The sequence below is a fragment of the Wasmannia auropunctata genome, unplaced genomic scaffold (genome assembly GCF_000956235.1).
Source record: "Wasmannia auropunctata unplaced genomic scaffold, wasmannia.A_1.0 LD336053.1, whole genome shotgun sequence".
Lineage (NCBI taxonomy): Eukaryota > Metazoa > Arthropoda > Insecta > Hymenoptera > Formicidae > Wasmannia > Wasmannia auropunctata.
Window position 1 is genome coordinate 5,174,826 of NW_012026837.1, and position 13,164 is coordinate 5,187,989.

A 13,164-nucleotide genomic window follows, 5' to 3' on the forward strand; every position below is an offset into this window, starting at 1 on the left:
ATGTTACAGCACGTACCTATATATGTATATGTGTACGATAATAGTTGAACGAATGCAGCAAATTAAGAACAGTTCCTCCGGCCTCTCGCATTTGCCATTTTTATCTCTCTCTCTCTCTCTCTCTCTCGTTTTAATAATGCAATGGTCCAATTTTTTTTGTTTCGTCAAATAACGAACTGGCGTAAATCGAGACTAACCCAACGTCTCTCGAGCTTGGACTAAAATGGAATTTTACTTATTTTTACTGTGATTCAGTTATGCAAATGGATTATTGAAAACTTTTCATTATACTGGTCACATTTTTAAAACCTTTTGTATATGTATTCGAATTACATTAAAAGCACGAATAAAATCAGCGAAGCAAGAAATGTCGCAGTATCCTTTCAATACGTAGAATTCTTTTATCTTTAATGTTTCTCATTCATTTTAGAAACGGATATATGGAAAACTCTGAATAATAACTGTATTTATATGATATTGTTTTTATATGGTTCGCTCTGTCTATCCCACATCTCACATCTCTTAATGGAAACGAGTAAAAACATTGTTTCCTATTTCCGGGAAAAGACAGATAAATATATGAAACTCGTCCTTTTCTACCAAGCTCATATATCCCTCTCTCTTGTATTACATAAAAAATTGAAAATTGGATATTCGACGTGGTCCACAATTGTCCGCGATACAGTGTCAACGCGATGTGATCGTGTTTCTGTCTGTCGGTATCGATTGACAATCCACAGAATTTCCCAGGTTTATCAGGCGGCCCATCAGGACATCAAGACACCTCGCAAGAGTTTTTTTCGCTCTTCGATCGCGGGCTCGCTCAACAATTTTTCCGTCGCTTCCCGTCGCTAACATTCACGCTGGAGGAGCAAACCTGAGCGCAATCCCTTCCCGCCCGAGTACGCATCACCGCCGCCACGTTCCTCCGCGTCACCCCGCGCCCTCACCTGGCGTCCCAGCGTTATACAACGGCGTACAGACAGACAGGTACCGACACGAAGAACAACCCTCTCGCACACACCACCGCGCCGACCCTCTCTTCCTCTTCCCGGTCTCTTCTCCCTCGACGCGCGGCTGCGCAGAGGAACGGCGCGAGGCGTCGGCGTCGACGTCGTCGTCGGCGTCGGCGTCGGCGTCATGCCGGGGGCGTCGCACCATCGTCGTCGGCAGCGAGCGTCTCGACCGAGCGTCGCCTCGTCTCGCCAGGCTAGTATCAAGCCGGGGAGCCGTCGAGAGGGTCGATTCACCTTCGAGAATCGGGTCTACTGATCGCGGCCAGCAGCCACGACGAGAACGGCGAACGAGGATTTCCGTGGTTTCGCGCGCGTTGTTCCGACGTGTACGTTCAGTTACGCTGAAACCCTCCTCCCTCGAGTGGCGAGAGAAAGAGCGCGCGCGAGATAGACAGAGAGAGAGAGAGAGAGAGAGAGAGAGAGGGAGAGAGAGAAGGAAAAATGGAGCGCGCGGCCGGATCGATCGCGATACGAACGGATGGCTGACTCGAGAGTGAACCGCGAACGAGTAGCGTAGTCGTCTGACTCGGCCCGACGAGCGGGGATCCCGTGCCGTGCCGTGCTGTGCCGGCGCCATTGAACGCCACCACGAGCCACGTTCGCCACGGGGGAAAAACGGCGACGTCGTCACCGAACGTGTGCCGTGTGATCATCCCCCGGCATCACTCGCGATTCTGCGTCGCGGACGGCGGAGAGGGAGGGACAGAGTCTGGTGTGTGGTGAAAGTGCTCATCGCGTGATTAGGTCGAGGTCGTGTCGCTCGTCACTGGGACCCGCTCCTCTCTCTCTCTCTCCATCCCGGTGACCTTCGGTGGTACGGGGGATGAAGCGCGAAGCCAGGTGACGTTCCACGCGATTCGGACTGAAGCTTGCTCGCGCCCGAGCGGTTCGCGCGTCGCGAGCGACTCCGCGAGACGTGGTTGGTATCCGCGCCGAAGAAGCCGCGGCGAAAGTGTGTCATCGACGCGACGTGACGCGACGCGACGTGACGCGACGCGTCGCATTACGGGGCGACTCTCGCGCGAGGTTTGGCTCGCAACTTATATAGGCATTCTCGAAGTCCCCGATATCTCGACATCGTGAGACAATTGTCCCCTGCATTGCTATGCGCGACCTATCTGAGGATTCGCTAGGACACGAAAGTTCCGAGAGACAGGAAGAGACTGGAAGTCGCACCAACGATCTTCTGACAGTTACTGAATTTTCCATATCCTTTACCTTCTCGCTAGAAATCGTCTAGTCCTAGATTCGAACGCGCAATTGAGAGACCTTCTCAGCAGACAACGTATGCACGTGATTTATTTCGTCATCGACGTTCTGAAGAGCCAACTTCCTCTTTGCTGTCTGTGCTCCATCTTCAACGAAGATTTCTATCAGTGGAATGAGTCTGGAGAAATAATTGGTCATTTTCTCAGAAAGTCGGAATCTTGGAAGGAAAACGAGAAGGCATTAGATCAGCCTTGCGACGGATTGTAAAGAAACAAAGTCCGCGCTCTGTGAGACATCTGAGCAAAACGTCGATACTCCTTTCTGCCCCGTCGAGCGCACTTCAGTGACTATGATCGATATTGATCGATTTTCCGTGAAAAATATAATGCTGGCACAAGATTGAATTCTACTGCGATCGAACAGTGTTATTAAGCGGTAAATCTAACTCGTGTTCTTCAGAGGAAAGTACGTTATCCCAGTCTCAATCTTCGATTGATTTTAAATCGTACAGAAGTAATATAATAAACGTGTGGTTGAAGCGCTCTTGTTTCCTCGAGAAACTTTTCGTTGTCAATCGATTGGTGTACATTATATATATATATACACGCGCGTAAAGGGAAAAGTACTGTGGATTCTTTTATCTTCAGTGTTTTTGGAGTGAGCCCGGGAGATAATTTACGAATCTTGATGCGTCCAATTAACAGACTGAACTTGAAATTGAAAACATATCCAGAAATATCGACTTTTATGAAAATAATGAACGAATTTCCTGCTAATTGAAATAATTCTACCAAAGCTAAGGTTTCAAAGAGAGTATCATTTTACGGATAATTATTAACGAAGTACGTTTTCATAAGCATTATATCGTTGTAACTTATCTCAACAGAAAGGGGTATCTCCGAAAATTTAATAACCAAGATAAATCACAATTTTGGTACGAACGTGTCCGACCGCTATCGAGTTCATTAATTTTTCGAGACCAGTATTGGAAAACGAAACTTTCCCGCTCGACGTGTTTGTTCAGTAAGAGCTCACTCGAGGAGTCGCCAGTCGAGAAGACACTCGGGTAATTTACACAAGGGCAAGTGGAAGAAGAACAGAGAAAGAGAAAGAGAAAGAGAGAGAGAGGGGAAATTGACGAGTACGCACGAGAGCCAGCGCGTACGCTCAACGAAATCGCATATCACACACCCAACCCACGCACGATTCGCGCGTGCGTGCTCACGTGCTTCACGGATGCGACCGGGTGGTGCAACGTGGCCAGCGTCACGCACCCACGCCTCGAGCGCCCACGCGAGATGCGTATGAGCGCGTGACGTCCTTCGCGCGCGTCGTCATCACACGGTTAAAACGGTCCCGGGACAGGGCTGCGCGAATGAGCTGCAGGATCTAGCGGGAGATCTTCGGAGTCCAGTGACGAAGTGAATCATGAATCCCACGCTTTTGCCGGCGCCGCTTCTGCTGGCGGTGCTGCTCGGCTGCGTCTGCCAGGTGGCCCGGTCCTTCCTGCTGGAGGGCTCCGCGACCAGCTACGCGCAATTTCGCAAATGGAACGCCGGCCTGAACGGCACCCTCGAGTTCGAGTTCAAGACCGAGCAGGGCAACGGGCTGCTGCTGTACACGGACGACGGCGGCACTTACGACTTCTTCGAGGTCAAACTGGTCGAGAGCGCTCTCCGGCTGAGGTACAACCTCGGCGGCGGGGCGCAGATCGTCACGGTCGGCCACGACCTCGGCGACGGGCACTGGCACAAGGTGCAGATCAGCAGGTGCAACGAGAACACCACCCTGACCGTGGACGGGATCGGCGCGGTCTCGACGTCGCGCGGCAAGGAATTCGAGTTCGGCAAGCTCGCCGGGAACTCGGACGTCTACGTGGGCGGTATGCCTAGCTGGTACAACAGCAAGCTGACGCTGTTGGCGCTGCCTAGCGTGATATTCGAGCCGAGGTTCAATGGATTTATTAGGAATCTCGTGTATGCCGACGGAGAGAATAGTGTGCCCAGGAGGCAGGAGATGAAGAGTCGGGACGCCAAGGTATGCGAGAGTGCTACCCATCTCTCTCTTTTTTACGTTCACTTCGTTCATTACAACGTTTGCTTCTCGATTCGTTCGAATCGGAAGATATTTTAGCGCGAAATTCTATGGAAAGTACACACAGGTTCTAAATGTGGATTCTAAATCCAGATTCCGTGCTGTCTTTGCGAATTAGCCATGGCGCGTTCGCGATGTCGAGCATAGCTTGGATGACCGTTCTCTAATATTTGTAGAAGTCTCGTCTCACCATGCACGACATAATTAATAGAAATAATATTAATATTACACAAAATTACGTTCCGTACGTATCTTTTCCTTATCGTTTCCCAAGTCGCTTGTAATCTATCATCACGGTCCAATTTTTTCGCGCGGATACTCCATCGCGAAGAGGCATTTCCGTAACGTACGTGACCGAAATAAGAGAAAGGGTCGTTCGCGTTCGGAGATCGAAGGTCGCCGGCAAATTGGAAGGGCGCCAATCACGGATTTATCGGACAATCCGATTTTGTTAACGGACCGCACGATTATTCCACCGGCGCAATTATCCTGGAAAGCAAAAGTATTGCCTAACTCAAGACTCGCGACGTGGTATAAATGGTTTATCATTCCGATATTTCGCCGATAATCACATCACAATTATTATCCTATTGAGGAATCTCGAGGCGCGTCTTCCACTCGAGAGTTGCATACATTTATTAAGTATTACGTTATATACATTTATTAAGTATAACTAATACAATAATTATCGCAAGCAATGTTTCATTTAAGACGCGTTCGTTATTCTGAAAAAAAGCACGATTAATAATGAAACTTAGTGCTTGTCTCTCACTCGCTTTCACACATGTTTCCATCCCCTTTTTCTGATCCGCAGTATCCTGTATTAACGTTATAACAATGCGGATCGCGGAAGTTGTCGTCTTCTATCGAAGAATCGATACACGATGGTCAGAACAATGCACGTTGTATAACCAGCAGTGTCATTGGCCGTGTGCAACACCGCGCGGCCGTTAGCTGAGTCAGGTTCATCGAGAGGATTCCTCTTGACGCGCGCGGCTACGGTAAAAGCGTGTGCGTGCGCTCCGTCAGCATAAAATCGAGACTTTCTCTACCGCGAATCGCGCGTACACAAGGGAGTAAAAATAAATCCCTCCCATTTAGAGGGAAAGAGAGGAGAATCTCTCCCTCTGCCTGCTGCTATTTTATCGCTCACTTCCGACGATCGATATTCTCTCTCTCTCTCTCTCTCTCTCTCTCTCTCTCTCTCTCTTCTCTTCGGAGGCAACATCTTCGAGGGATAAGAGCTCCCTTTCTTCCTCGATTTTTGTGCGTGCGATAATTAGCAGGCGGATAATCCCGCTCTCGAGTAAAAGTTCAGCTCCCACGCTCCGGATGCGGTGTCTGCCAAGGGTCTCTCGCGAAGCGAGGCTTGTCTACGCAAGGGTCTATTTAATTGTTGGATGTATTATTCAGGAGCTAAAAACGTCCGTTTATTCATCTTTCATGACGTAAAGACCAGGAAGATCACATTACGCTTTCTACGTCTAGTTAAAAATTAAACTCTACTAAATATAATGGTCGTACCTTTTTCTGGTAACGCTCGTCACTGTTACCTCAATTCAACGTAATTTAATTACTTCAATTTGATAATGGTAATATCGGATAATTATATATTAACTTCCGCGCTCGAAGCAAATTAAGACGAGTCTCTTTCTTTTATAATAACGTTTCCCACTCCAATACGCCTGTCCGCCGGTGTCCCATGACAGAATTTACTATGTGTCATACCGTGGAACCTGCAAGCTCGGTTCATATTTCTCTCAATGGCCGTCTGCCAAGAATTCCTCCATCTACTCTTCGGATATGTATCCTGCTTTATCCAAGTATCCCCGGAATCTTGTATCCCATTCCGAAAGTAATCTTGTCGTACTTAGCAAATAGCAGTCGGACGTGCACATTATTCTCGCGATGATAGCCGACATCTCGATATCGGGAGCACAGATTGACATTTCGTTTTCATGCATACGAATGTTGTCGCCGAATGTTTAACCGTTTTTGTAGTATACATTTTGAACTTTATGTCAAAGTATTTTTCTTAATTTATGAGTGAAATTAAAATCTAAAATAATAAACGGAACTTGTATTATTTAAAAATCTTATCTAATACGCGAATCTTATTTAATCTTTAATATGCGAAAAGTATCACTCCAGAGGGTGGGTTAGCACTACAAAAGCTCACCGTCCAGAGGGTTAAGTACGTATATTCGTAAATTTAGTCACCTTGCTGCTCGATTGGCCGCACGCGGTTACGAGGCGCGCATCCGCTTACGATTAGATAAGGCGACAAATCGAGAATATCCGTCAGGTGGATCGCCATGCGATTGCCAGTACAACGATGTAACCCGGCCGACGTTATCGTTCTCCGTACATCCATACGTGACGTTACGGCAACGCAGATAGATAACCCAGATTTATCAGGGCGCGCAAGAAATTGCGGACAACACATTATTACTTAATTACTTCCCCTCCACGAACGTACGTAGGAATAAGTTCTGACGATTATTGTCTAAAGTTTATCGGAACATTTTGCTAATTATATTAATTAAGAGACGCAAGCAGGATCTGGCGAAATTCAATTCCAAGTTCCAGATGAGCGAACCGAGGATTTCATACATAATTGTAATACGGAATACGTATGGTAGAGTAGCCCCAATTATCGTTCTTCAATGCATACCCCTTTCTTTCAAATCCAATCTTGATTCTCTCATTACGACGCCGCCCGCGCGCTTTACATTGTGCCCCCATTATGTGAGCGGGGAAGATAAACGAGTTACGCTAGGTAGAAAATCGTCATTTCCTACGCGAAACGCCGCGGCTCTCGCCAACCGCCCACGCTGCTCCGTATTAATATTATTTTTCTGTCGTTAACGTCGTAATGTACGCGCGGCACGAAAAGCGATTATCAGACGTACGCGGGGTAGCAAAGCGCGATCAACGGGGGCTACTGCTAAATGACTGTCGTGGAAAAAGCGAGCAATTACTCGCGTAGGAAGCAATTATTTCGTACCTGTTACACCTTCGCCGTGACTATATCACGCATACAGAATGAATTAAGCAGTCGCTGAATAAATAGGGAGAATGAGGAAAGGATTATTTATAGCGCTGTGTGAACGTTGGATTTCGCGCTGATCGTCAAATCGTAGAAGGGTTAATGTGACGTAGTTAATTATCGGGAGTAGACGAATGGAGCTTCAATCGATAATATGCATAATACGAGCAGACATTTGATAATTCGAATTAAAATCGCTCTAAAAAAAATGCATATGTAAAACGCGTAATTGAAATTACTTTGAAACAAAATGGTACTTACTGTCCAAGAAACACGCTTTAATAACGTAACAACCGTGTCTTTAGCGCTTAAATATATCTACCAAGAGCTCGAGCTGTCGCGGAGAGAACAAGCGAGGCAGTTACAGTTCGTCGCCGTTTAGGTGATTAAACGGATTAAACGAGAAGATAAATTAATTAATTAATTTGCACGGGGGAAGTATATGTACTGCAGTATATATACCATGAAACTGTGAAATTCGTTTCGCGGTAACGCTGTATCGTTTCAAGGAACACACGCGTGTGTCTCGGGCCGTTGTACGCGTGGGCGGCCTTAATAATGACCGCGTTTCAAAGAACGGAAAGCAACCAAGATAGATCTCTATCGGATAATAATAATGTGGAGCGACAAGTCCGGCGGACAGTACAAATTGCGGGGTAGACACGCCAAAGCGCGCACCGTCGCACTCGAGCCAAACGAAAATAACGTATATATATATCGCACATGCACGACAAACACGTCGGCCTCTCGCGTACATCAATGCGTAATGACTATCGAATGATTACGTGCAAATTCCTAATATAGTATACTCTGTTGTAACGCTTACAATTGTACGTATTAGATAATTAGAAAAATACTCCCTCCATACTGTTAAATAGTGTCAAATTTAACCTTAGTCACTGCTCCTTAATAAATAATTATTTTGAACTAAAATCGTGGAGTTAAATAATTTAGAACAGTTCAAATTCAACCCAAATTTGGGTTAAATTCCATTGTTTTATTTAAAAATAACTATTAAGTAGGAGCAGTGGCGACTTAGGTAAGGTTAAATTTGAAACTATATAGATTTAACAGTGTAATTTTCCATAAATCTGTCTTCGTTAAAAGTTGCAGCAAATATTGTTTTTACTACATGATTCACTGGAAAGGTAACAAATCTTTCAGCTGTCACTTTAACGAATTAGTTTGTTGGAGGGGGGAGGGGGGCGATTAAATAATTAAAATAATTTTGGGAAGTGGTTTACAGATAAACTCTGTTCCATCTCGGGTTATTTGAGTTACTAAAAGCACTTCTATTTTGAACGTCTCAAATTTAAACAATTGCTCAACTGCAAAACGTGAATAGACTTATGTGTCAGGAAATAGTTCGCAAAATTCAAACAAAGTGAATTTAATCTCTCCGAGGAATCTCGATCTGCTCGTCCGCTCTGCACATTTATGACAATATTATTTTTATGAATTCCAATCCATAAATATCGAGTCAAGAAGTTGCTGACATATCGACAATTCAACAACAATTTGACATGTTTTATCATTTTCCTTACGTATAACGCGAACTACTTGATTTTTTTAACTAAAATGAACATTTGCGAATTTTTGCGAACATGAAGAAATAACGTTATATTTTTAAAATGTAATTTCTTTTTAACGTAAATAAACCATATCATAAAATATATAAAATGATGCAAAAAATTATGTATGCTTTAGCGTATGCTTTAATACCTCATTTAATGTCTAAACAGGTTTTTATTATTCGCTGCAATGTCGAAAAAAATATCGGATTAGGATGACGATTAATTCGCGATTATCAATCAATGTCGAAGGGAAAACTTGTTATAACTGCAACGCTATCCCCTCATCGCTCTATTAATCACACTTATCTTTTTTCTTTTTGCTGTCCGATCTAGTATCCTCGAAACCGCGACGTGAATTGAAAGACGCGAAATAGTAACGCCTAAGAAATAGAAAATATCGCGTTTAATTAATTATACGCCCGCTTGACGTAATCGCGGGGGATTTTTTTTGTCGCCCGGCCGTATTTCTTCGCATGTAATCATGCGTTGAGTGACGTAAATGACTACACACAACGTTTATTACGTTGACTACCACGATTAATGAATGCGCGGATTTGCAGCTAATGAGATACGATATCACATTCCGCCGCCTCGCAAACACGATTTCCGACACAAAATATGCCCGCGTTGTACCGCTGGTGTCGATATAATTTACATTAAGCGTACCGCAACACAAAAATCACGACGATAAAAAAGTAGCCGCTGAAACTGTCCTTACATTCACATATAGGACACGGAATATCCAATAAATTGCAATATCCCAGAAATATCACGAAAGGTGTTATCGAATGTCGCTACATTTTTTAATTTGTCATATTAACTGTATCGGGCATAAATCTGGAAACTTAAGAGACTAAAAAAAAAAAAAATCTCACCCCGATCAAATCGATACAAAACCTGCTGACGCTTATGTTTCCCGTTTCTTCGGCGTACGTGCTGCAAGTTGAAGTAATATCCGGTCGCAATGATATTTGGTCAGACATATATGAGTGTACTGAAACGTGCCGCGATAATTAATCGAGAAACTCGTTAATGAGGGTGGCTGAACGAAATTTCGCACACAGATGCCGAGATAGAGATACATTCGCGCACACATGCTCGGAAATAACGAATGCGTGGCGCGGTCGGAACGACGACGACAGTCTCGTAACGAGAAAGCACGTACATACATTCGGATAAACGCCTCGTCGCGAGTGGGCGAGGAATGGGATTGCCCGATGCAAAAGTTTGCCCCCCCCCCCCCGTCCCTCTCTCTCTCTCTCTCTCTCTTTCTCTTTCTCTGTAACGATCCGCGCTTAATTAATTTTTATTGCATGTTTATCCTCGAGTTATCCGTCGGTGTGGTCACCATAAAACATATAAGCGACTTTGCATATTTATCAATTTCACCGCTGCATCATTTATCGTTTCGATATATATACGTATATTCGCGCGGAAATATATTTTACGCGAGGCGGAAGACTGCGCGGTGTAAATTTCTCCCAAGTTTCGATACATATGTGAAATATATATGTGCTTATTTCGGCTTCGATACACTTTTAATGTGTGCCTATAAAGTAGGTAACTTTACTTAGCCCGTAGAGTCTGTAACACTTTGTAATTTTCATTACTGACCTTTTTCGCCGGACGACATTTACGAGGAGAATACAAATAAAATCTCTAAATTTGACGTACCGCGCTCGTACGAGTATTGATTTATTTACGACGAAATATAAAAATAAATGATATCTCGGTAGCATATCGTACTACCAAGTTACGAGTATAATCTAGGCGCGCAGTTCGCATTCCTTACAATCGATATCTGTGTCATCCGGTTTTTTCTTCGCATCCCCGGACTCGATATCACTCTATACTCGGCGGTTTCTCATATATGCAGTAGCTACGATTTAAGGTGCTGTTGAAACCGCTGCCACGAGAGAACGCGTGTGTACATATATGTATATGTACTGCGCGGTAGAGTCATTTACATATTTCCAAGTACGTAATGGCGAACAATCGATGACATAATTAAGCTGCGGTGCTGAATTTAATTTCGAAATTAACGGGAAATCCATAAGGAGATTGCGCGTTCGGCAAATTGATTAATTACCGTGGAAAAATTCGCCGACACGTTTTCCAACGGTGGAACGTGGCGATTTTAGCCCGTTTGCATATCGAAAATAAGAGAGCGTCGTCTCTTTTGCGCAATCGGCGCACGCCTAGCTTAAGTAACGAAATGTTCGGGATCCGTAAATTCGGTCGTAATAAACATGCGCTATCAATTAGAGCTTCTTGTGTATATACATTTTTTTTGTTTCAATTAAAACAGTATTTTCGTCTTTCATGGCGGTTGCACAGGTCGCGGTTATATCGCGCTGCCCATCCCGGGGATAGCGGACGTGCATTTAAACGGGCGGTTTAAACGCGGGCACACGCTGGTCGACATATGGACAGCGCAAATGTAAGGGGAGTGGTTGTAAAACTGAATTAATATCTGTTTCGATTCGGGAGTGGGGCGGGGGAGGGGGAGGGGGAGGGTAACGACTGGCCATTCCCGTCAACTGCCAAAAATGAAAATCCTCGCTGACACGAGCCTTTCGATGATTTACAGTCAAGCGGGCCGGGGTCGCGCGCCAATCGAGCGGGTAAACGTTTCACGGGCGACGCCGCTCGCATTAATCGGGTGGTATACTGTAAATTACTTATGGTTTGCGCAGGCCGCATTTATGGCGTTCGGGAATTTGCATTGTGACATTTACATTATTATTCAGGGCGTTATTATACGCGGAGAATTGCGCGAGCCCGATCGATATTCGCGTTCACTTAAAAACGAATCCAGAGCAACGAAGTAGCGGTGACAGCCTTTGTGCTCGAAACTTGAAACGCAATGTCAATGTCCTCGTCCGTTAGACGTTTTCGCTGAGGGAAATGTCAGCGAATTGGACGTATACAGTCGGGAGAGTGTGTTGATCGGAAATCGATTCGGAGCGCGTACGCCATAATCTCAGCCTACACAATTCGATATTTACAGTCGGTCATTAATATCGCGCCGAACATGTTCGAGTATGAAGTGCACATTTTAAAGTGTCACAATGTCGAACGTTTCTACGTTCAAACTACCAGATGCCCGATTATACCGCAGGTATTGCGGCACCTCTATTGGGCGAAAATTCTAGAATAGCGTGAACGCTTTTATTTAGACTTTATTTCCAGGCTGCTTTCATGTTATTTATATTTGTGCTTTTATTTAGATTTTCTAGAATAAGAGATCGTGCTTTCATATATATGTATACCTTATCCAATAGCAAGACGACACATTTATAATTAAATAAATTTAATCTCTAGACTCGGTCCATCGATCGTTCGCTTTATCTTCGGATAAAGAAAAAAATTTCGCGTCTTCACGCGAAATAAGATTGAGCCGTTCAAATGTATTTTTTTTTTTGCGCTTCTTTTCATCATGCTTGTATCGTTATCCGCTTGACGAGAAAAAACGATGTCACGCAAATTGTTCTTAGCCTTGGACGCGCATAATAATAAAAGATCGCGTAACGAAGGGCAAAGAGAGCGGAACGAGAAATAGCATCCCGACGGCTTTAGATGGCGAGAATGGACGAAGACGTATCGATTATCCTGCCCGACTTTGCGCAAACGAGACCGCATCGTGGCGCGAAACGTGATCGAAGATAAAACCACGCTTCGGTCCTAGACGGAAAGAGGGAGTTCAAGTCTCTCTCTCTCTCTCGCTCTCTCTTTCTTTACTGTGAAAACTTTTTTCTATCCTTCGAGAATAAAACTTCGGGGACGACTTAATCATCACGATGGGTGGATCGCGAGAACAGATAAAATGCTGTCCACCCTCTGATCGACCGTGAATCTTCCGCGGAAAGGGGATTGGCACGACACGTCGATAGAGGATCAGATTGTCATCTTTCGAAACTTTTATGCGTGTTCGTGATATATTCGAAATTTATCACAATTAAATGATACAATAAATATAAATGATATAATTAAATATAAACAATGATGGTGAACGTGATAACTATTTTTTTTGTGAATCAAGGAGTCGTGGTTACTTTATTCATGAATATTTAAATTTCTTCCAAAATATTTAATTCTCTAATTAATTCTGAATATCAGTCATCTCGATTTATTTCTTAAATCTATAATTTAAATGTTTTAGATTTTAATTGTTAAAAAAAACATTTTACAATTATTTTATATACATATATATATATATATA

General features: G+C 44.2%; 1 protein-coding gene across 3 annotated transcripts in view; it reads left to right on the forward strand.

Moving 5' to 3' along the window:
* The first annotated feature begins 1,456 nt into the window (after positions 1 to 1,456).
* LOC105451240 (neurexin-1) overlaps positions 1,457 to 13,164 on the forward strand; it is a 214,553-nt gene continuing 202,845 nt past the window's right edge. For all 3 annotated transcript variants that reach the window (XM_011691576.1, XM_011691577.1, XM_011691578.1), the window contains exon 1: positions 1,457 to 4,262. In XM_011691576.1, coding sequence (XP_011689878.1) covers positions 3,654 to 4,262 — 609 coding nt within the window. In that variant the 5' untranslated portion in view covers positions 1,457 to 3,653. The remainder of the gene's footprint in view (positions 4,263 to 13,164) is intronic.